This window comes from Ammospiza caudacuta, chromosome 1 (assembly GCF_027887145.1).
Source record: "Ammospiza caudacuta isolate bAmmCau1 chromosome 1, bAmmCau1.pri, whole genome shotgun sequence".
NCBI lineage: Eukaryota > Metazoa > Chordata > Aves > Passeriformes > Passerellidae > Ammospiza > Ammospiza caudacuta.
The window spans coordinates 106,008,114-106,031,629 of NC_080593.1; the positions used below are offsets into that span (position 1 = coordinate 106,008,114).

The following is a 23,516-nucleotide window of genomic DNA, read 5'->3' on the forward strand; positions in this document are numbered from 1 at the left end:
TTTCATTAAAATATTTAGAGTAGTAGGACTGTCTATGATAGGACGGACAATCAGCAAAGCATTTCACTTACTTGATGGAAAACATGGATCATCAGGGTATGTTTCTTTATCATAAAGGAAGGGATGGTATCGGATGATGCCTTCAACTATACCTTCTTCTTCAACATGTGCCTTGAACTCAAAACTATCTGCTGCAGTGTTTATATACAGTGTCTGCATGTCATCTTTGATCTCCCTCAGATTGACAATCTTTGGTACTTTTCCCTTTTCAAACAATGAAATCTGGAAAAAAGGAAAACAAGTAAATTGATTTTCCTTAGAGCAAAAGATTTATAGTAATAAGCACTTTGACAATTGACTGTTAGCAAAGGAGTTAGTTCCTACACTGCAATGCTAAACAGAATTACTTCAAAAAATTAAACTACATACACATCTTGAATGCTTGAATACAGAGAAACAGGCACAATATAAAATAAGTTGTCATCAAAGAGGACTTTTGACTAACATGTATAAAATCTCTTACCTGAATATCGATATTGTTGAAAGGGCTTATTTCTTTTGTTACAGCATTAGCTTCATTTCCTTTTGGTCCATGGATATAATAGTGATAGATATGACTGAAACACATTTCAGAAAAAAACCAAACCAGCAAGTGAAATTTAAAAATTTCACATTATAATTTAAAAAATCTAAATAAGCTTTTATTTTTATTAAAATATAACTGGTTTGTTGCACTGTTATAAATCAACTCCTTGACAACATATATCTGGTACAAAAGGTTTACTAAAGGGAGTGACTCCTTTTGAGTCTTCTCATCTCTGTCATGCACAATCACACTAGGACCAATTTTTGGGTAAAATAATTGGAAACAAATTTGAAAAAAAATGAATAAGTGAAAAAAAAAAACAAACAATTGTTACATGGCTACAGATCCTTTACATCAAAGGGTCAACTAAATAAACCTACTGTAAATTGTTCTGCATTCTGGAAATCAGAATTAGAGTCACAAATCTTTCCACATTTTGTCTCTGCTATCAGTTTTATATCAATCATCTAACAGAAACAGAAATATGTAACAAACAATCACCATCTTTACATTATTTACATAAATTTGAATATAGGTAGGAGTCATGGACATGATCTGCATAACAGAAATAGTTTTTCAGTTGTAAACATTGCTTTCTAATTGGCATTTTTCCTCATTGAACAAATTTCAAAAAATATATGTGGTCAAATAGATTAAATAATTTCACAGAGAAATGCAATTTGAGAAAACTGAGGAACTCAACTCCATTTACTTCAACTTTTCAGCTAGCTAATTCTTTCAACTTCAAAGACTGAATCCTTAAAGCTCTGGGGGATGGTCTGGAGAAAAATGAGATTGTACTAGTCAAGGGGACTGAATGCATGACTAAAGTCAAATGCACCTGCAAGTTTATAGCTGCTTGCCTTTGACCTCCACTGCACTAAATGTTCCCCAAAGAGAAATCATGGTTCCCAGAAAAAGGCTCCTCCTGGTCTCATTGCTCAGGATTTTATAGTATGTCCAAATTGTTTAGTATTTTGTGTGCATTTCTTCAGACTTCAAAAGGCAGTCTCCTGGCCTTAAGACATTGTTATTTTAGGGGTTCATCTCCACTTCAAAGCATCCAAAATAATGAGGGCTTGTGCTGCGGCGCATGGAAGCGGAACGAAACTGGTACCCTGCATGTGTGGCAAAAGGCATGGCAGAAGGAAATGGGGAAGTGTTTGGGGGGGAAAGGGCCATTACAACAGCTGAAACAGTGACACAGGACTGCGTAGCACTGGAAGGCTAAGTGAGTCGTTTTACTGCAACAGCTACAGGGCATATATCTGAATAATTGCACCTGGGTTCCATCTCAAACAGAGGCAGCTCTTTCACTTCAAGAGATGGTTGGAAAGAACTAACAGTAAAGTGTAAGTGTTCACTGGATGAGCTACTGGAAGCTAATGAGGGATGTAAATTATCCTCTGCAAGTCACGTATCCTATATTTTCATGAGGTTAAAAATGGCTTCAGTAACAAGTTTTTATGTGCAACACTGAATGATATTTCACATAGTAAGATATTACCTAAATCTTATATTAATCCTCTTTTTAAGTACATCTATTATTATCAGATTATAGGTATCACAAAAATGAAATCATACTTTGAAAACAAAGTTGTGTAGTTTGCCAGATTTCAAAATTGGTCTAGGCCTTTGTATTTCAGTTTACATTCACATATGGATCATCATAACAGGTAAGCCCAAACTATTCACTGGTATCTCCAGGTTCTGCAGGCCCACTGATGACATTATTACAGTACAGAGCAGATAGTGTCATATATCCTTCTCCCTCTTAAACTGGGATGAAGAGCAGTACCTTCTTCTGTTGTTGTTTAAAAAGTGAACCAACCAAAAGATCCCCTAAAAGTGTAAATTAGGAGCAAGGCTGTGAGCAAGGTTAGGAGCATGGCTGTGAGCAAAGTAACTGATGAAGTTCTTAGTAATTAGATAAACAATTTCTTACATCAGTAATACACCATTGAATTAATAGGCTACTAAAAATTACAGTGGATATGTATGCAAAAATTACAGTGGATTATGTATTAATCATCAAGTCACATCTTTGGTTGGGGGTGCCCCATTCAGTTGTGTTCATTACTGTAATATTGGTTAGATAGGGAGGCTAACTGAAGTATCAACGGCCTTAAAAAGAATAAGGCCAATGTCAAAGCACAAAAAAGCAGCAGTTCATAATTACTTGACTTTGTTAGTAGCCCACTTTTAAATGAAATCTTTTAAATCACCAACTTACGCCAGCTGCCTTGTCCAAAGATGAAAGTAGTTTTTCAAGTACTGCATGTGATCTGGTTGTACACCTGTAATGACAACTGCTGTGAAACTCTCTTTATCCCTTTCTTCTAATATTAGATTATGAAGAAATCTTTCATCATCACTTGTGATGTGAGTAGAATCAGATGGCTACAAAAAAAGTAAAATAATAAGAGCAGGGATGTAAACTGAATTTCCAAACTCCCATCAACTTGAAAGGGATTAAAAAACATAAGAGAAAACTAATACAGAACACATGATGCTAAGTATCACAAAGGATTAAAGCTTAAAATAAAGGTTTCCAAATTAAAGTCAACAAGCTGAGAATGTGACATCACTAATCCAGTTCATTTTCAACTCACTTTCATCACAACACCTAAAGTGTGCCGTCTAAAAATGCATTTAATCACACTGAATGTAGCACTGTGTAATATCCATGTTCTCATCCATCAAGTGGAAGCATTAAGTGGGCAAGACATTAAGGCCTCTTGAAGAAAACAAAGCCAAAAAAAGTTATTGGCTTTTAAAGGGATAGGCTACTTTCTATAGTAGAAACTCAAGAAGAAGAAACAGTTTTGTTGTAAAAGAAAAAAAGGTGAATCCTCAATTTCAGATGAAATGTCAAGTAGCCTAACAGAAAGAGAGATTCCTCATTCCAGAAACTACTGATTGTCTTTTCCTGAATGGATGCACTTTGCTCTTTTGACAGTTTTCTAAAGTGCAGGAAGACACAGTGGTTGATGTCATGCTTCACACTGGACCAGTGAGTAATCCCTTACATTTGGTACATCCAGAAAAAAACTCCTATTTTTAAAACAAAGATTAAGATCTTTCTAGTGAATGCAAACAATTGGTACAACTGAGAAGATATGTTGTAGTAAATGCAGCTACATGCCTTATTTTGCAGGAAAGCAGACAAACCCCACATCATTAAGGCATGAAAGGAGACATGTCCTACCTAACCAGTTAGGTGAAATAGTTAAGGGTGTTCTATTAAGACTTACTTTCCCCAGGGAATCAAAGAGCTCTCCTTAGCTAAAAGGATAACTAAACAATTTTTGAGACTTTGTCAAAGAAGACTACATCTCTTTTTTCCTGCCCACAGCATAGCCTGGATTATTCTATGCTAGTGATGGGATTGGCAATAATAAAGAAAAGCCAGAGCTGCTTGGTCCTTATCCCCATGTGATCTGACAAACCTAGAAGCTGCACACTTATGCTGAACAAGTGCCACTTTGTACATCATGGAAGAAATTTAGAGACCAAAAGAGCCTCCAAAATATCACTGCCAAATTATCTGGCTGCCTTCCCACTACAGATTACAAACTACCATGGCACCTTCCCCTACATTCCTAGCATCTATCTCAACTAGAAAATAACTATTTACTTCTTTGCAATATTCAATGGTCCAGAGAAATGACTGCAGTGAAGAGAGGTGACTATTACCCATCAAGGAAAGATGACCAGCAGGGATACCATTAATATCACTTCTCTTCAGTGTTATGGCCTTGTTCTAAAGTTCTTTTTGTTTCACATTAATTACACCTTAATTTCTTTGCAAAAGTAACTTCCTTCACCAACTGAATGGCTCAAATGCTCAATTATTTCTTCTCACACTAATAATCCATTTACAATTTCTACTTCTGCCACAGTATTCTCTTGCTGATGTATGTGCAGTGCAGACCATTTTTCAAGTCTTTAGCGAGATGCATTCACACATTTTATTTCACACCAATATAATGAACCGGCCTAGGTATTTCAATGATTTGCAAAAAAAATTCCTAAACCTGAGTTTTAGGAATCTTTTAGGGAAACCTCTATTATCTTCATACCTCACTTCTATTACTTTTCACATCATCTCCTCCCTCTTGGATAGTTACAAGTTATCTTTTTAACTCTAAATAGAATTTTACTTGCATTTTAACACTGTCAATTTAACTTTGATTTTATATTATTACCACAACATTTCAAACAGTTGATTGCACCAGCTTCTTGAACTCTTTAGTAGTACCTATGCATCTCATTCAGCTACTTTCTTCCAACTTATGCGTGCCTTAGTTTGTCTTCTACTTTGTATCATCCAACCTTGCTCTTTAGTATCAAGCAGGGAGGGAAAGCATTTGTACCCTTTACAATAAAGCAGATTTTGTCAGCTTTTATTTTCAGTTTCTATTTTTTGAGTCTGATATTGTAGAGAGAATAAAATCAAAACTGGCAATTCATTTTTTGTTGCAACTCACTGACTCAGAATTGGCATAAATAAAAACCTTATTTCCTTTCTCATCCATATGAAACATTAAGAACACTGATATAACCCACAAGATACAAGCTCAAGGTCTGACTACCCTGTCATACACACCACCCATTTTTCCTCCCATCTGCACCCTTAGCTACATCTTGTTCTCTCCCTCCTTGCCCAAAAATATCCAAAAAACAGTTCTTTTCAATCTTCCTCCTTATCTTACAGCTTTTTTACTTAGGCTCTTTTTCTTCATTAAAAGCATCAGGACTGTTGAGTTTAGCTTTCAGCTAAACAGTTCATTTATTTTACAACATTTATGAATATTTATAAAATCAATGAGTTTTGTTGGTCTGGCTGGACTTCTCTTCCTTATACAGGTTAGTCATACATATTTCTAAACAAGTACAATTTGGTTCCCTAATTTATTCCTTACTGCTTCAGAGAAAATTCATTTTTGTTTCATACACAACAAAAAAAATTTCTGTGCTTAGAAAAGTATTATAAAGTATTTTTCTTAACCTGACATGCAAAACTGTAAAGCATTTCTGTCATTTAACCTTAACTGAAAAGAGGAAAAAGCATCACATAAAAAATAAGGCATATATTGTCCTTAGTGTTTTCAAGTTCTTGGTTACTTCCTTTTACACTACAGGGTGCAAATGATTCACTAAGGTGAAGATATCTCCAGATAAGTATTACAGGAATATTACACAGTTAAATCACATTAACCTGGGAAAGGCTTTCAATTATAAATGTGAGAATCTTAAGGCTATTTACCTTTCTGTTTCGAATGAATCCAGTATATATTGCTTCTTTGTTTTTCTCTTTCTTTTCAAAATCCTCTTTAGAAAGGACAAGTTCATGAACATCCTGAGATGCTGCAGGTTTGCTGATCATCTGATTTTATTAAAGAAACAGCATTGAAAATCAAAATAAGACTTAAAATTAACATAATAAAATACTTTATTGCTGTGATTAAAAGTTAGGAAGTAACAATCTGATTGTGTGCCAACGTTCTAAAATAAAATTAAAGTCAGACATTGACTTACTCTGGCAGACTGTCCCACGAAGAACACTGCTTGCTTGCCTCCAACTCCAAAATATGAGATATCACTATTTAAACTACGAGGCACTGGCAGAGGGCGTACATATCCTGAGTGATCACTGAGAATAAGAGTGTCTTTAATAAATTTTTTCAAGACAAAAGTAATTAAAAACCCCAAAGATACTTTTGATCTAAAGCTTCTACCAAATTCTTCCTCCTGGTATTTTGTTAAAAAATCCTTCGCTTTATACCTTTTAAAACTCCAAGCTTAAAACATATGTGCCTGAAATTCTTGATGTACTCTTTTTAAAAGTAAGTATTTTCCCAAGTCATCTTATAAAACATTTCTGCCTCTTCTCGCAAACCAAATCTTACTAAATAAAAATGGCTTAAAAAGCAAGCTTGATCTTTCTGACAGCATCCTTTCATAAAAATACTTTTAAGTCAAAGTGGAAAATAATGCCAACCAACTATTAAATGCAGACTTGGAGAGATAACATATGCTATCAGTAGTTAAATTCCATGTCTTCTAAGTCACTTTGAGCAGCCTTATCTAGTTTAGGAAAATGTTTATTTTTAAATCACAGCAGTCCCAAATGAAAATAAGGTGTAGATGGCATCCTACTGTAATTTAGACCTCTGTTTCCATTAAGCAGTAATCCACAGTTTAAATCTGCATTTTAGGAATACTACATATTTCTGTTACTAAACTTGCCTACAGCAATTTCAAAAAGCAGTGAATTTCTTTACAAGTGACCCAGCATCACTTTTTATGCACTTATCTCTAGATGCTTAAAAGACATTGACTTTCTATTTGGCGATGTTTTCAATTCCCCCAGCTATATTATCACTTCCCACAGCTATATTACTTTTTACACTACCTGTTCATATGACAAATTAGTTATGACTGAGACTGTAATTATCGTCTTCACATTTGCAATCCTAGACTTAAGGTATTTAAAATGTGACCAAAGCTCAAAAACTGTACATCACTGATTTTGTGCAATTTTATACACTAGGATTAAGCCTGGCTGTGCAGGTAGAACATCTCTTGAGAACAGACTCCAAACCATAAAGTTAATTCATATAAAAAGCAAAACCCACCACAGAACCTCCACTTTCTTTTTTAAATGAAAAACATTTATTTTGTGTAGCCTGCATAAAAAAATAGACATCTCCAGATATAATTTAAAATACATTATACAGAATTAAAATTTAAATTAAAAAAAGAAAATTTGAACTAAAACCAACTGTTATTGCAGTAGCTTAACAGATATTGAATGTATCATTTAATGCACCACTGAAAGGTTTTCAGGTAAGAGATGAACATGGTACAAAAACCCCTTGCAGGACATAGCATGTCCCAAACTGTATGCAGGCAAGCAAAAGACAGTTTAGAAAAGGCCCCAAGAACAAAAAAGTATTCAGCGTGTCACAAGAATAGAAGACCAGTTTTGTGTCATAAAGCTTCTCTATTGCCTACTCAGAAAAAGTATGGGTCTATTTATGTAATCATAAAATGTCAGGGTTTAGCTGAGTGTTGGTATACAGCTATGCCTTAAGAATTTATTTTACAGACCTTTGCAGAGCTTGCTAATTGTTGTAGAAATATATAGAACTTGCTAACCTTTCAAAGTCACCTTGTCTTGTAAACTTTGACAATCTATATACAGCCCAGTTGTTAAGCTGTTTAGAAGTCATTCCACTTCCATTATCAATCACAGCAACAGCTGGTTTTCCTTGGGAATCATCAAACAGCTGTTGGGGGAAAAACACACAGCACAAATCAACAAGGAGCAACAGGGAAAAAAAAGGATAATGCAAACTATGTATGAAAACACTGAAGTATTTTTATCTTACCAATTTTATCTGTATACTCCGAATGCCAGTATTTTGACAGGTAGCTGATAGAGAATTGTCAATCAATTCAGCAAGGGCAAATGCTAAAGAAATTGACAAAAAAACCCTATTAGTGCTCAGGAAACAGACACCCCCTTATAGTAGTTTCTTTCAACAATTAGGAAAACACATTACCTAAACACAGACAAGACCTAAGCCCAGTCAGAACAATCAAAATCACATAACATCTTGTTTAAAAAAATGAAACAGCTTTTCTACATGTACTTTTTAATTTGTTTTATCACTAAGTCTCTCACAGCTCTTAATGGCAATATCACAATTATTAGAAAGAACAATGATAAACTAACCATCTCCTTAACAAAAGACAGATTTGTCCCTTTCATGATTAGAAATTAATTTTTATGATTCATATGTGAGTCAAAGGTAAATAAAAATAGACTTTGACTTGTTAAAATATTGAAGGAAGAATGAATTAACTGAAGAAAACTGAATTGAAATTTTGTGAAACATTTAAAACTACAGTGTTAATTTTTTATAGAAAACAAAAAAAATTGTAGAAATGGTTGAAGGATTTCAGTGAATGGTAAATACAACCAAATTTCTGTCAGATCCATGTTGCAATACACTGCAGAAATAGTCAGGCAAACTGTTTGCACAAATCTGTCGTTTCTAACCATTAATGTTTGGAGCACTTACCTAATTAAAGTAAAATTACCTAAGTTTACTGGAAAATTGCATTTAATCTGAAAAAAATACATCAAATTCAGATTTACTCAATCTGACTGACCAGCTTTAGTGAACAGACATTTCCAGTCAGTCTCTTTAAAAAGGAAACCTTATTTCCTACAATTTGCAGAGTTCTTCAGAATGCTACAGTGCAATTTACACTGGCCCCACACTTCAGACATGTAAAAGAAAACCCTTGAGTATCAGTGTAACACAGCAACACTGAAGCACATGGCATTTTCCCTCAAGGGGTTATCGAAGTAGAAAAACAGTTCTGCACTTTTTTGCAACTTTCTTCATTGCAAAGTAGTTGAGCATCAGTTATGTGATCCATATTTACTATTCCATAGCAAAGAACAATGGTCCTTCATCAGCATTCAGAAGTGGTTAGGCATTGGTTTAGTACTTCAGTCTTCCCCATGTCAGCTGCCCCTGGACCTCCTCACCTCACATTTCAGTTATTTAGGGTGCAACTTTTTTTGTTATCCTTTTCTAATGTATCTGTAAAACCCTTATCATCCCTCCTCCCATCCCTTGCCAAATTTGCTCCAGCTGTGCCTTAGTGTTCCTGATCTCATCTGTATATTCCCAGGCAATATCCCTGTATTATCCCCTAGCTTGCTTGCTAGCTATTATTGCTACATTATTCTCTAGCTTGCTATTATTCTATAGCTTGCTTCCACCAGCTGTGCAATTCTCTCTTGTGTTTCAGTTTGACCAAGAGGTGTTTTCTCAGCCATGCTATTCTCCTGCCTTCTACACCCGATTTCTTCCACATAGAAATCAAGAGTTCTTGTGCTCTGAAAAGTAATTTAAGCAACTGCAAGCACTCTTCTACTCCTTTATCCCCAAGGGTGTTCCCAGTGTCCCATGAACCACACCCTTTAACAACTGAAAGGACTTTTCTTAAGGTTTAGAGTCCTTACAATACTTTACACTTGCCTATTTAATCAAATTCCACCAGGGTATGGTTGCTACAGACCAGGCCCAGCTTGGCCTTTCCAGTTTCTCTGTGTTGGAAAGCCACAGGTCCACTACTGGCTGCTAGCAGGAATAAAGTGCACATCACAGACCTCCACAGAATGCTTGCTCTCAGTGGGCTTACACAGCAATTCCTGTGCACAGGGATGGATGTACCACTGACTCAACACTACCACCAAACCCGAACCAAAATAGTGCCTTTGCTGGGGCACAGAACAAATTATGTGCACAGAGAGGAAAGGGGAAAGACTGGTCCTTAAAAATAACTGCTGCTATTTATAAACATTTTTTATATTGTTTTAAAACAACAGGAATGGTATCACGCTTGATTCTTGATATTTTTTGGAATTTTTTCTGTGCAATTTTGAACCTGCTGTACCTGTGAACTACATAGTATTTAGAAGGTAATCACAGCCACAGACAGAATTTTCAGCGAAGCCATGAACAGAAAGTAATTTATTCAGTAAAACAATACAAAATGGCGATTACATATTTCATGCACCACTTAAAAAAACAAAAATATTAAAGCAGCATCCTTTTAAAGAAATACTTGCTCTTTTTGGTAAATTAAGCCCTGTAGCACCCCACATGGCACAAAACATTCTATAGTAGCTCACACAAAAACTGTTCATTAAATTCAAACACAAAGTCTACAGTTTAGTACAGGAGACAAAAACTTGATAACACAAATGCTGACCTGTCTGAATGACATGCACAAGATTATTCAGGCTAAAGTTATTTTACTTCTAAAATACTCAAACTTCTTGAACAAGTATTTGAGAAGGTATCTCTATAAATCTGGATTCTGAGGTGGCTAATTTTAATAATTTTAAAAAGAAACTTTTTTTATGAAGAACATAGTAAATTTTTCTTTTACAGTTAAGACTATTTTTTAGCAGCTATAATTTGAAGTTGAATTGCTCATAACCACATTATAATCATATAAACATCATTTACACGCGATTACTTTTGCAGGTACTTACGCAAAGGATTTTGGCCCTCGCTGGCATAGTACTCGTACATGCCACTTTTGACAAGTGTGTCATAGTGGGGCAGAAAGTCAATTCGCTCCTTGGTTGCCAAAAGCAACATCTGATCAACTGACTGCAGCAGATATAAAGTAACTCCATCGTGAACAAGCTCGCCTGCAGTGAAGATGAAATGTAAAGTACATTGAAGAGCACTGTATCAGGCAACTTCTGCTCTCAAAACAAGTCCGAGCGTTGCCACAGGTAATCTGTGTATTGTCCTAAGCGTTGCCTGTTCAGCATTTAACAACAACATTTAAATTAATATCTTTTGACATTTCCAAGCTTTAGAATGCAAGTTTTCTCAAGTGACAGCTATATATATATATATATATATATATATATATATATACACACATATATATATGTATATATATATATCTGATATATATATATATCTGATATATATATATATATCTGTCACTTTGTGACAGAAGATACTTAGTATAACTGTTATCATACAAACTCATCAAAAACATGTTTGTGAAACTAATTTTAAGCAATTTTTGGCAAACTATTACAGGATTTGTACTTTCAGTTAATTACTGTACATCACAGAGCACAAACAGTTATCATGTGACCTTTATATCAATATAGAAAGAAATAACTGTAATTATTTTGTCATCTAAGATACTTACTGAAGTTCTCTTCTGTGATTTCCTTTCTATTTGTTGTGGTGATAACAAAGGTTTCATCAGAAGGTATGCCAAATGCCTATAAAAATTGAAGGTTATTTAGTTATGATAACTAAGTAGTCCAAAAACTATTCAGATACATTAAAACAAAAAAAGGCAAAGTCTATTTACTTTGTCACAAGCTACTGATGAGTAATCACATAATCTCTTAGAACACAGTGGAATTTAGGATCGTTTGTTTTCTCAATTTAATCAAATCTGTTCATACTAGGGTATGCTCATTTAACTGCATAAAATAAAAATATGCTCTAGTGAGCAACAGGAATTTTAAGGAGGAAGAACTGTCTTATTGATAACCCACTTGAGGGCAGAGGAACAAGACTGTGAAATTACAACAATAGTTATGATCTAGAGGGTGTCCCATATTTGACTGCACTCCTGAGACACCAAACCAACCTAATATTTCTTAACATTGGATATTAAAGTCTTTGTTCTTCAATTATATAATACATCTAAAAAAATAAATTTCTTTCAGAAAAAATTCTTTACTGTTAAAACACTGAAGTTTGTTTTTCTGAAACTAAACAATCTTTGCCACTTTGATGCCTTCTTCTGAATGTGTTTACTGTAGCTTTAGACTTTTTATCCTGCTTTCTACATGCATTTAAATGTTCTGCTTTTACTTTCATTTTTACACCCTGATGATCAACACTAATCTCTTTCCCAAAATAATAAAATAAATATCTGTACCTTCTCCTGCCTTTCCAGTCTTTGAAACGCAAGTAAAATCAATCCTGGTCTCATCAAACTCCATCAACCCAGTCATTCTTGCAGTGACAATTCAGACAGGTACTTGATGCACTTCCAGCCAGATTCTGCCCTGAAGGAAGCTCCAGCATTCTCTGCAGCAGCTTGCCCTCATCATTTCCCACATCTCTCTTTCCATCCCTATTACTCAGACTCATGAAAATATTTTTAAACCCTACTTATGGTTTCATTAAGAGCCTACTTTCCATATTTGTTACTTTCTCCCTGTGACCACATTAAAGTTACAGTTATTATCCATCAGCAAAATTAGAAAAAAATGTTGAACTTCTCACAGTACTTGGTGCAAGTGAAACTAATGCAGATGACAGAGACTGATATTCAGACTTAAGAACCTGGAGTAATACTTTTTAACTCCTCTGAGTTCAGATCACTTCAATTTTACCTCTCACATTACACAAATTTCCACACAGCAAATCTGTACAGGAAAAACTATAAAACTGCTCAGAGCAAGAAAACTAAGCATTAAAATATATGGATTTTAGAAAGCTAACATTCTACAGTGCCATTTGAGGTCAGTGGTTAATATAGAGTAACTGCGAAGTTTTACATTTGAAAGCACAGACAAGCATCTTTCCCTCCAGCTGTAACTACAGCTTCCTTGTTTTCTCACTCTCCCAAAGGCTCTTCTGCTCTCACACCCTTATGAAGAGTGCAGTATTTACTTTAAGGCAGCAAGAAGTTAGGATCAGCTACTGCAGGTACAAGACAGCTGCCTGCTATGGAAGCAGGGGCAGCCTCATCCTTCTGGTCCTCCCACCCCATTCCACAGGAGTGCCTCAATTAAACCAACCCAAACAGCCTGGCAGGCTATGCTTTAATTTCCTGGGTGAACCCAGCATTTCAGTGTCCACTGGCAGCAGGATCTTTCCACTTCACAAACTACTAGGTAGGTAGGTACACACACCAAGTTTGGCAGTCTGGACTGCAGATTACTGTTTGTCTTGTCCATGTCACAGTTTGACAGGCCATATCCTTTGTAAACTTTGGGGATTACTCAGTTTAAATGCTTCACTTCTACATAAGACTTACTTGTTTTACTTCCTCCCTCCCTCTCTCCTACATTCTTGGTTATCCTAGACCCTGTCTCTTCCCACTATGCCAGGTAGCAGTGAAGCAGCTGCACAGCTGTGCCAGTATGTGGACCTGATTTCCAGAATAAGATGCTGCTGGTGATTCCTGAATTAAAGTGAACCTACTGGGCAATTTACTTGTACAGCTGGCAATTTTCATTCAATTCTAACAGACAGTGTTTGGTCAAATGTTTAATTTCTCAGTAAGATTTGTCCATGTAAGAGATAACATGGTATCTTCTGTTGGTAAGAAGTTCAGGTTTCACTGCCATGTCTTTTTCAGCCCAGTATGGTGCCCTTTTCCAAGAAAGTACTGAAGATGTACACAACTCAATTTGATAAGATTTATGAGACAACCCAGAAACACATTCATATGATAAATCTGTGAGTTATTCTATGATAATCCAGACACACAACCATGATGAAGCTTTCACTGTCACCAAAATCTTCAAGACTACAATCACTACACTCAGAAATGCCTCTGCACATTCACAGTGAAAGCATGTTTGGAAGTCAATGTGTTCAAGCAACTAAGTGAAAGCTTTTATCTTTTTGTATACAAAAGAAGAGACGTTGGGGAAAAAACAGATACAAACTTCAAATAAATCCACAAGCTAGAAAAGGCAGACATGTGAAAAGGCAAGGATCCCTAAACTGTTGGTTACATATTATCACTACATGCAAATACAACAGTTAAAATAGTACAAAGATGAACTGTTATGTGCATAGAGAAGAGAAAAATTACACCAAAAGCTTAAAAAGTATAGATTATGTCAACAAACCAAAAATTTAATATTCTGGGAAAACAACCATAGGTGTTGACTGAAATCCAAATGAGTTGCTAAAGCACACTTGGAAGCGTGCTGAGCGTACGCTGCCGGGCTTTGATTTCGGAGAGTGGCAGGGGTGACCAGTGTGAGAGGAGACAATCAATTGCCCTGAGACAGCCATAGCCAGTTGCAGATAGCTCTCAAATCCATGGAAATAACTCACTCCTCCCCCAAATTTCCACCAGAAGAGCACATGGTGCTTCTGCTCTAACTTGTCAGGGAAGACATAGAAGAGACAAAAGAGAAGCAACAGAGGAGATGCATCAGGAGACATTGCCCAGGACAGACCCATTGAAAGGATGTTCTCCATACCAGAGCAGGGAGGGTCCCAAAGGTGCTGAGGCCCATGGAGGACCCCACATCAGGGCACAGAATCTCCTCTCTCTGCTCTCCTACTCCCATGGAGCTGAGACCTATGGCAATTCATCATAGCAGGAAACAAACAGTACGAGCAGCAGAATAAAGTCCTGCACATGCCCCGATGTCTCACACCACCTGTTGCCTAAAGGAATTGGGATTGACCATGAGATATGCATTGGGAAAACAAGGATAAATTAAACTAGGAATGGGAAAAGAATGGTGTATGACAGAAGATGAGTTTGGAAAACGGGAAGGAAATGCATCACTTCTCTAAGTGATTCATTTCCCCCACAATCAATCATCAGAAGTTTGTATTAACAGGCAATAAGTTAAATTAAGAAAAACAAAACCTCTGAGTTTAGCCTGTTTTGCACACAGCAGGATATCAATCCTTAAACCCATGGAATGATACAGATGCAAAAAAAGCTGCCTGTACAAACAAGAAAAATGCCCTCCTTGTAAGTGGAGGATCAGTCTGGAGCACCACCTATGTTTAATGATAAATAAAGTTAATAGCTCTCAATCTGCTGGTAGATGTTTATGACATGAGATTTATATAATGCTAAAGGAGTTTGAGACAATGTCACATGCCCAAGAAGCCTTCAGCAGACCACTTTACAGGTATGACACATGAAAGCATGAATGAACTGTGGTATCTTTAACCTTTAAGTCTGAATCAAGAAGCATGGTTCAGTTTATGCACCAGCTCCGGTCACAGGTTTTCTTCATAAACCAAAAAAACCCCAACAAACCTCAAAACAAAAACAAACCTCAAACCACAGATAACTCCTCAGCAGCTTACACTTCAAACAGGTCTCTGTTTCTTTTCTCTTTCACATATGAGCACAAAAGCTCAAAAGTTTTACTGCTACTTGATCTACACACACAGCAAGTCTTACCTGCCTACTGAGCCAACTAAAACGCTCAACATGAAGTCAACATAGATTTTGCCTCTGGATTTACTATCTGCCTTGGAAAAGGTGTTCAAAGAGTAAATATTTAACTTAGTGTGTGCACCACCACAGCTAGCAGTCACATGAAGAGGCCTGAGGCGGTAAGTGAAGGAGAAATAACATGCTGTAAGGGCAGAGTCACTGCTCTGCTTCCTCTGGTCCTCCTGGTGGTGACTTTTAAAACTGAAGGAACAGAACACTCTCCAACACGACAAAGGTAGAACAGTGAAGCCAAGACTATAATATCTTCAGAAAAGACGTTTAGCCTCTTGGGATCCAAACCTTTCCAACACAAACAGTTGTTCCCTACAATATGCAACTTCTGTACCCTTAAAATTCTGCATCCTCTGACCATAACCAATCCAAGCAGACAGCACATGAGAATAATGAGAAAAAATGGCTGCAGGCCTTAGTGATGCAGCCAAAGGATAACAGAGACATAACATCCATGGAGTCACCTTCCACATCCAAGAAGTATTTTTTCTGACTACTACAACTGTACTGCCAATGCAAACCTCTAAAGGAGAACCTGAACTGTATTAGTTAAACATAAAGAAATTTGATAATGTCATTTTCAATGCTCTCCTTCATAGTTAAACACTTAGCTACCCAACATGGCAAAAGGCAATATAGCTTTAAAAGTATTTCAAATTGATCCAGCAGCTGCTTTACAAAAACTTGTCCACGAATCTGAAAAAATGAAGCTAAGAGCCACACCCAAACACTGAGAAGGCTGTAGCCTTCTCTAATTTTGCACAGATTAACTGAATATCCCATGCTATTTACCAAATTATCATCTGAAAGACATGCATTTATCAGTTAATTAGCCCACTTAATGAAGATTTACCAGTCCAAATTGAGAGAAATCTCTTACATCAACAAAGGGATGAAATGACAGTACTCATTTAAGGGAAACTATTTAATTCTCAAATCCCAGATTTTCAAGCCAAGAACTGTCTTTTGTATCATCTCTCTCAACTATTCATACAACTATGTAATATTAAGGTAATTAATAGAAGTAGCAGATATGAAAACTAAAATATAAAAAGATTAAGTGGAGAACTTGTCGGAAGTAAAAGAGAACTGTACATGCCTCATAAGAATGCTAATCAAATAAACTTTTCCAATCCACTGTCAGGACAGTTCACAACACAATTACAACTTGCTGAGGATGTCTTAGTGAGCACCTGGGACTAAGCACTCATGGTAGCAGGGCAGGATGATAACAGTCATCTCTAATCATAATCTCAATAAGCTTCCCTAATGTCACAACACAAACTTATATATAATATATTTGGACACCAACAAAGAGGAATCCAAAAGTCTCCAGAAAAGCAGCTAAAATTAAAAATAAAGGTAGAAATTATTTCTAAGCATTTCTCAGAGCTAAAATCAAAAAATGATATATTACAGAAATACACAGGAGCCTGTATCTTCTGGTCAAATGGTTTTTAGAGACTATCTGCAGACAACAACCTGCAATGAACACTAACGCTCTAAAAATATTTTCCAACCATCCTTTATTGACAGCACCATCTCCATCTAAAGAACAAATTACAGATGATAACATTTGCAGAACTTCAAGGTCCTTGTCCTCTGTCATACTTAAAAGCTTCACTACTTTCAGAAGTTCAGTTGATACACATCTAAATATTTACGAAAAGTAATAATAAAAGATGTTAAGAAGTTAAGAACTAAGAGTTTAACAGAAACACCTAGAACATTGCTATGTATCACAAGATCCAGTAATAGAATAGGTTTTTGAGATGCCTTAAAGTTTTATCACAATTCTGATGGAAAAAGAGAAAAAAAGAAAAGAGACAAATGGTATGACACAACATCTCAAATGGTATGACACAACATCTCTAGAGAAGTCACAAGTGTACTTGTCCGGAATGATGCATTAACTCAGACATCTTTTCAAGATTTGCAACTTTTAACAAGCAGAAAGAAGCTTGGGACCCCAGAATTTCTACAAGGAGCATGTTACTAGACTTAGTCTGAGTCTAGACAGTAACTTCCACGAGACCTTCACAAACTACCATATCTAAAATCACAATCACAAATACTCAGTGCAGCTATCAGCCAAAATTTGAACATTAACTTCATGTCAGCTTCTCCTACCAAAATACTTTGTATGGCACCACTTGTTAAAGGAAAAGGAATTCAGAAACCACTCTTCAAAACAAAAAAATATTTAGTCACATCTAACAACTGCACCTGGATAACTAATCCTAAAGACTGCAAGTACTCTTCATCTGACTGTGTTGCCAACACCTGAATTTGACCAGGAACCTACAAGCCACTCAGCTTTCCAAATCAACTGATACACATAAGGCTGTACCTAAGTGCACAAAGGTAGGCAAATTGCATCCTTCTTCCCATCAAAACATCAGTAACAATTTCAGTGATGTCTGAAATACAGTGTGACAGTGTTGGAAAAAAAATTACAGCATTGCTGCATCTTACAGTATTTCCAGCAGTGTCTTTAAAAATCAAGGAGAAACTTGCTTTGCGTATGAACAGCATGTTTAAAATACATATATTCTTAGTTTCTGGTTACACAGAATTGCTAAAATTGCTAAACAAACATAGGGTTTAAAATACAAAAATACAATTATTGCAAGATGGACTGATTTTATCATTAATGGCAGTATCTCTATTAAGCATTTATCAGAATGATGTTTTGGTGATACAAACTTGCAGAAGTTCCTAATATTTTTTCTTTGATTGCAAATGATTTGATTATACTTTATGTATTATGCACTGTAAGTAAATATTCACCAAAATATTAACTTATTTCTTGTCTTGATTTGATATTACACTTATGCTTATTTTCCATACACCATCTTAATGAATATCCTTTTCTGCTTCTTGGCTCACTGAGACATTGGAATTTATCTGGGTGGATTGGCAAAATCTATTTAAATATCTATTCAAATAGTAAGTAGGTTAGTATACAACGGGAAGCTCAACAAAAGACTAAAACCAAAACAAATTGTTTTATTGTGATACTTGTTGAGTATTTAATTACAGATATTTACTTTTTACACAGATTACAGATCTATGCTTTCTTTTTTTTACACAAGGAGATCACAACAATGAGGAGAAGCTTCAGAAGAACTAAGGAAGCATTCACCAATGACTTTGGATCCTATACAAGCAGTTACCCTAATCTTAGTACCATTAACTGTCCTCAGACGGGTAGTTCACCTCAAAGCCTCTTAAAAATCCCTCCACACGTGGCAAAACTTCTGTGCAGTTTTCAGCACAGACACCTTTCTGCTATCAAAGGAGCATGACCTCTCTAAGTGACTGAAGGATTTCTGCCATCTCAGCAACAAACTGAAGTGTTCCAGTTCCACTGTGCACCTGGATAAGGTGAGCAAGGCATCTCAGATTAGCCGCCAACAGTTTAGCCACATTTTGCTTACTGCTACTAAGTATTTTTGAATTATACACTAAACATCAGGACAAGCAGTAGGGTACAGACCTAACAGAAGACAATAATAAGGAGCACAAAAAACAGTACTGCCAAGAAGAAGCAACACACAACACTTAACCCCCTTATTCACCTTAAAACTTTATGATTCTGTAGACTGAAATTATATGACTGCTCCACATGTGCACAAACTGAATACTCAAGCTAGTACTATTCTTAATTAAGAGCTTTCTGCTTTAGGATTGATCACTACAAGGATGAAGAACAAAGACATATAAGCTCCACCCTCTTATAAGATTTTTTCCCTAAATCTTCCTGCAACACTGAGAATGAAAGGCTTATTTATCAGTATACAAAGCCACTTCCAACTACACAGACATACATGAACTACTTAGGGGATAGTAAAAAACCAAAAATTTGCTTAAAACCCCCTCCCAAAATTTCAAAATTAAGAATATTTTAGTAATAACAGAGGAATATTTTATATGACAACAGACACAACACGCATAAGCTCCCAAATCAGCCTCTGAAGTGGCTGAATCAATTCTGCTCCACAAACAAGAAAATACCTTCTCTCTGCATTATGAAAAAAAATCCCTAAGTCTCAGAAGTAGTAGCCTAAGACCATGCCATCAGGTACTTAAGTATTTTCAACTCAGGATCATCACATATCACCATCAGGTTTAATTTCATAATTTTTTGTAGGATTTGATTCCTATAAATCCAGATCTACCCAGAAGAATCCTCTTGTGCCATAGGAAGATGTTCACAACATAAACAGCTCCAACACCTTAATATTTCTGGCATCCTTGTCAGCCATGACCACATGGGAGTGCCTTTGCTGCTACACTCACATCATTCAGTTGTGTGACAAATTGCAAAGTCCACTGAAAGCTGAGCCTGTACTGACGCTGAGCAACCAGACAGGAGATCCGTGGAAACAACATTGCTGCATACTTGGTATCTGCCCAATCAGGCAGTCTGACAGTGCCTAACAGCTTTAATTAGCTAAAAGTGACTACAACATTCCACTTCAACTTAGTTTGAACTAACTCAAAATCCGCTTAACAAAAGAATCATTCTTCCTGAGCTTTCATTACTTCCCTGCTGTTTTCAGCACCAGGAACCTAGGAAAGTCTGTCCCAAGCCAGTGAACCATTCATCACTTTCTCCTAAAAGTAATTAGTTGCAACTTTCAAGATGCCAGAAATTGGGAACTTTGGAGTACAACACTCAGAGAAACACAATTTACAAAGCTCTTGGAGCACTGAGATGCTAAAATGTTCTTCTAGAAGTCCTAGAACTTGAATATTGTTAGTGTGGGAGACATGAGGTAGCAAACATCCCAACCCTCTGCCTGTCCAGTTTTCACTGTACCAACATTTAGAGGTCATGCCAATCCACCTGTCTCAGCATTTTGTCAGAGTCAGATGCCCCACATATCAGATGATGACAGTTCCAAAGTGCAAAGAGTCATTACAGTGAAAGTAGCAGTGACAGAGGCATCTCTGACCACACTCACTGATGGCAAATGTTATAGATAAAAGTTAAGTTACGTTAAATTAGGGTATAGTTCAATTATATTGTATTAATTATGTTATATTAATTGCATTATGTTAAGGGGGGGGGGCTGATTAGAATGTTCTAGGACAAGGCTCCAGGGTTTGGTGGAAGGGGCAAGGCGAGGTTGAAGAGGGATTGGATGGAAGATCTGACCAATCATTTGAAGCCCTGCAGAAACGATTGGTCCAGAATGAACGGCGTTAAAGACCAATGAGAAGCCTGGAAATGGACCAATCACCATGCGGATCCAAAATGGACCAATCCTGGACTCAAAGGGAGCTATAAATGGGGGGGCGCGTTCGGTTGGGTCGGGGTTCTTCTTTTTGGAGACTTGTTTTGTGGGGAGAGCTCAGTGCACTTGGGGTTAGTGCACTGTTGTGCTTTTGGCTCGCTGTGTGGGTGCCTGGGCTTATCCTGGGTACTCCGTTCCTTGCAGCTGTTTTAATAAACGAGAACCTCTTTCTCCAGAGAAAGTTTGGCCTCGTTCATATTCATAACAGTAAACACATTATTGGAGAAGGTCTTTCTCTAAGAGAATAATCAGCTGAGGTTCTTGCTGCGTAAGTTTGTAAGAGCACAGACTGTTACCCTTAACACGCAAAACCGCCAACAGGACTGGTGACAAGGCTTGTAGTATTAAACATAGTAAAAAAACTATACTTGAAAATTTTATTTTCACAGGCAGCACATTCAAACTCAGCAAGGTCTGCTTTGCAGCATCAGGCTTCTCACACGCTTGGCTGCCCATGCAAGAAGTCTGCCTAACAGCATTAAGGTACCAACTTCAAAACATCAAAACGTTTCTCTGGTAAAAAAATCCCCAAAGCTGTTTGTACCCGAGATCTGTCACAGCTGGTGATGATGGCTTAGTTCTTAATAAAACTGCAAATATGCCAAAATCTCTGTGAACTGAACACCATGTGGATGTATGGAAACATTAAGTCACTGGAGTGTGCAGTATATAAAAAAACCACAAAAGACAGACTCCGTTCTAGAACAAATTGTAAATTAGTGTTAAACTCAGCTCGCCGACAAAATACAAAATTAAGAGAAAGACGGGTGGGTTCATCAGGTACATATTTGCCTCAACTACTGAAAACACTTAGTATTCTTGAGCCCATCTGCTAGGTGCAGTTGTATCTATTAAGACAATTGTAGAAGAAAATTATGTAACACTTATAAATTACTCACAGGAGATACAAACCCTTGGAAGGTCATGAACCCACCCCACAGTCTAGCTTTTCAGAATGTTACACTGTAGTGCATTCATGTCTTTATCGGGCAGGGATCAGACAAAGCAATGTGCTAACACTCCACAACCCCTTTATTTATGAGCACAGAATCAAGAAGGCTGGAAAAGACTTCCCAGTCTTCCAAGACTTTGCACTCTCTAAATCATATCATATCACAAAATGCCACCTCTGCTCGTTTTGTGGACACTTCTAGGGAAGATGCCTCTGCCATGGCTATGCCATTTTGGAGACAGAACTCTGCAATCACAAGTGACAGCTATCCCTGCTGACACTGGCAACTCAAAGCTCCATCACAGTAGGAAGCCATTACAAGAAACACTGTCCAGACATAGAACAATTTATACACTACTTATTTAGTTATTTTTTCCTCAATAAATATTTTGCCTGTATCTTCTATATAATTATCATCACATATAATTATATTAATTATATATTTAACCATTATATAGTTATATTACATATAAAAGCGATACTTGGTAGTACTTATATTGTTCATAAATAATCGATACATTTTTATAAAATTCAGAAATAATTATATTTATTAAAATGTAAACCGGGTATTTATTATAATCCAATCTATAGGTAAAATATAGAATTTACATGCTAGAAAACGAAGTGCAAATTATATTGGATAAAGAAACTAAAATTAAATTTTTTATCAGACTAAATTAGTACAGAAATTAAGAGCTGATTTTCCTGCGCATTTCACATGGCAAAACATGCAGGCAGCTAAGAGGTTTATGGCATTCACCACTCGCTCAGAAAACGAAACCATGACAGAAACGGGCGATGCCTACTGGCAGCGCCAGCAAACTACTGGGAACAGCCCGTACGCGGAAAACAATCTCCACCTTCCCGAGCTGTGAAGACGGAGTAAGTTTCGTTTCGCGTTACGACAGGGAAAAAGAACCGAAAGGACACGCGACAGAGCTAAGGCGCCGCCAGACACGGTATTTAAATGGCAGCCACGGCTGCAGACGGGAAACGGCTCTCATCGCCAACACTCTGGACAACAGAAACAGAGCCACAGAACCATCTCGGTTGGAAGCGACCTGTGAGACCCCCGAGCCGGCGCTGTGACCGAGCACCAAGCACCGCGTCAGCTACAAACGCCCTCCGGAGCGCGGCACCGCGGCCGCTCCCCGCGTGGGGGCGCTGGGGGGCCGCCCGCTGCCTTCCCGCCCGCCGCCAGGGGCTGCTCCCGCCGCCGCCCCGCACCGGCCTCTCGGGCTGAGGGAGAAAGGCGACGGGGCGGCCGCGGGCTCTCCGCCATTGCCGCCCACCTATCCCGGCAACAAAGCTGGCGGGCAGGCGGCGGGCGCGGCGGCCCCCGAGCAGGCTGTGACACCCCCGCCCCTCCCCGGCCGCCCCCCAGCCCCAGCGCCTCAGGGACGGACGCTCACTCGTGAAACAACGCCACCGACGCGCCCGCCCTGCCGCGTACCTGGCAGACGGCGCTGCGGAAAGCGCGGTAGTTGTCCTTGCCGTAGCTGAGCACTTTCTCGTCCGGGTCCGCCTGCTCCCGGCGCCGGTCGAACAGGAACACGGTGCGGTCCCCGTTGCCGCGAGGGGTCAGCAGCGCCGGCCTGCGAGGTGCGCGGCTGCCTCCCGCCGCTGCTGCCATGTTGGGGAGCTGAGGAGACTGAAACCGTCCTGCAACGATGGCGGCAGCGACGGCTGCTGCTGCCGGGCCAGCCAGCGCCCCCGCCCGGCAAAATACGTCCCGGCAGGGGAAGGAGGAGGCGGAGCCGGCCCGGAAGCCGGCGAAGGAGGCGCCGTGGAGGCCCGGAAGGAGAGGGTGGGAGTTAGGGAAGGAGAGGGACGGCGGTAACTGAGCTGCCGGCCGTGCGGAGTGGTGCGAGGG

At 38.0% G+C, this 23,516-nt stretch overlaps 1 protein-coding gene across 1 annotated transcript in view; it reads right to left on the minus strand.

Annotated features, from left to right (window-relative positions):
- SMCHD1 (structural maintenance of chromosomes flexible hinge domain containing 1) overlaps positions 1–23,312 on the minus strand; it is a 69,020-nt gene extending 45,708 nt beyond the window's left edge. Inside the window, exons 1-10 of the mRNA XM_058802424.1 lie at positions 23,097–23,312; positions 11,357–11,432; positions 10,674–10,835; positions 7,984–8,066; positions 7,751–7,881; positions 6,128–6,242; positions 5,856–5,975; positions 2,820–2,986; positions 524–617; positions 72–282 (exon numbers count right to left, since the gene is read on the minus strand). Coding sequence (XP_058658407.1) covers positions 72–282; positions 524–617; positions 2,820–2,986; positions 5,856–5,975; positions 6,128–6,242; positions 7,751–7,881; positions 7,984–8,066; positions 10,674–10,835; positions 11,357–11,432; positions 23,097–23,276 — 1,339 coding nt within the window. The 5' untranslated portion in view covers positions 23,277–23,312. The remainder of the gene's footprint in view (positions 1–71; positions 283–523; positions 618–2,819; positions 2,987–5,855; positions 5,976–6,127; positions 6,243–7,750; positions 7,882–7,983; positions 8,067–10,673; positions 10,836–11,356; positions 11,433–23,096) is intronic.
- Between the last annotated feature and the right edge of the window lie 204 nt (positions 23,313–23,516).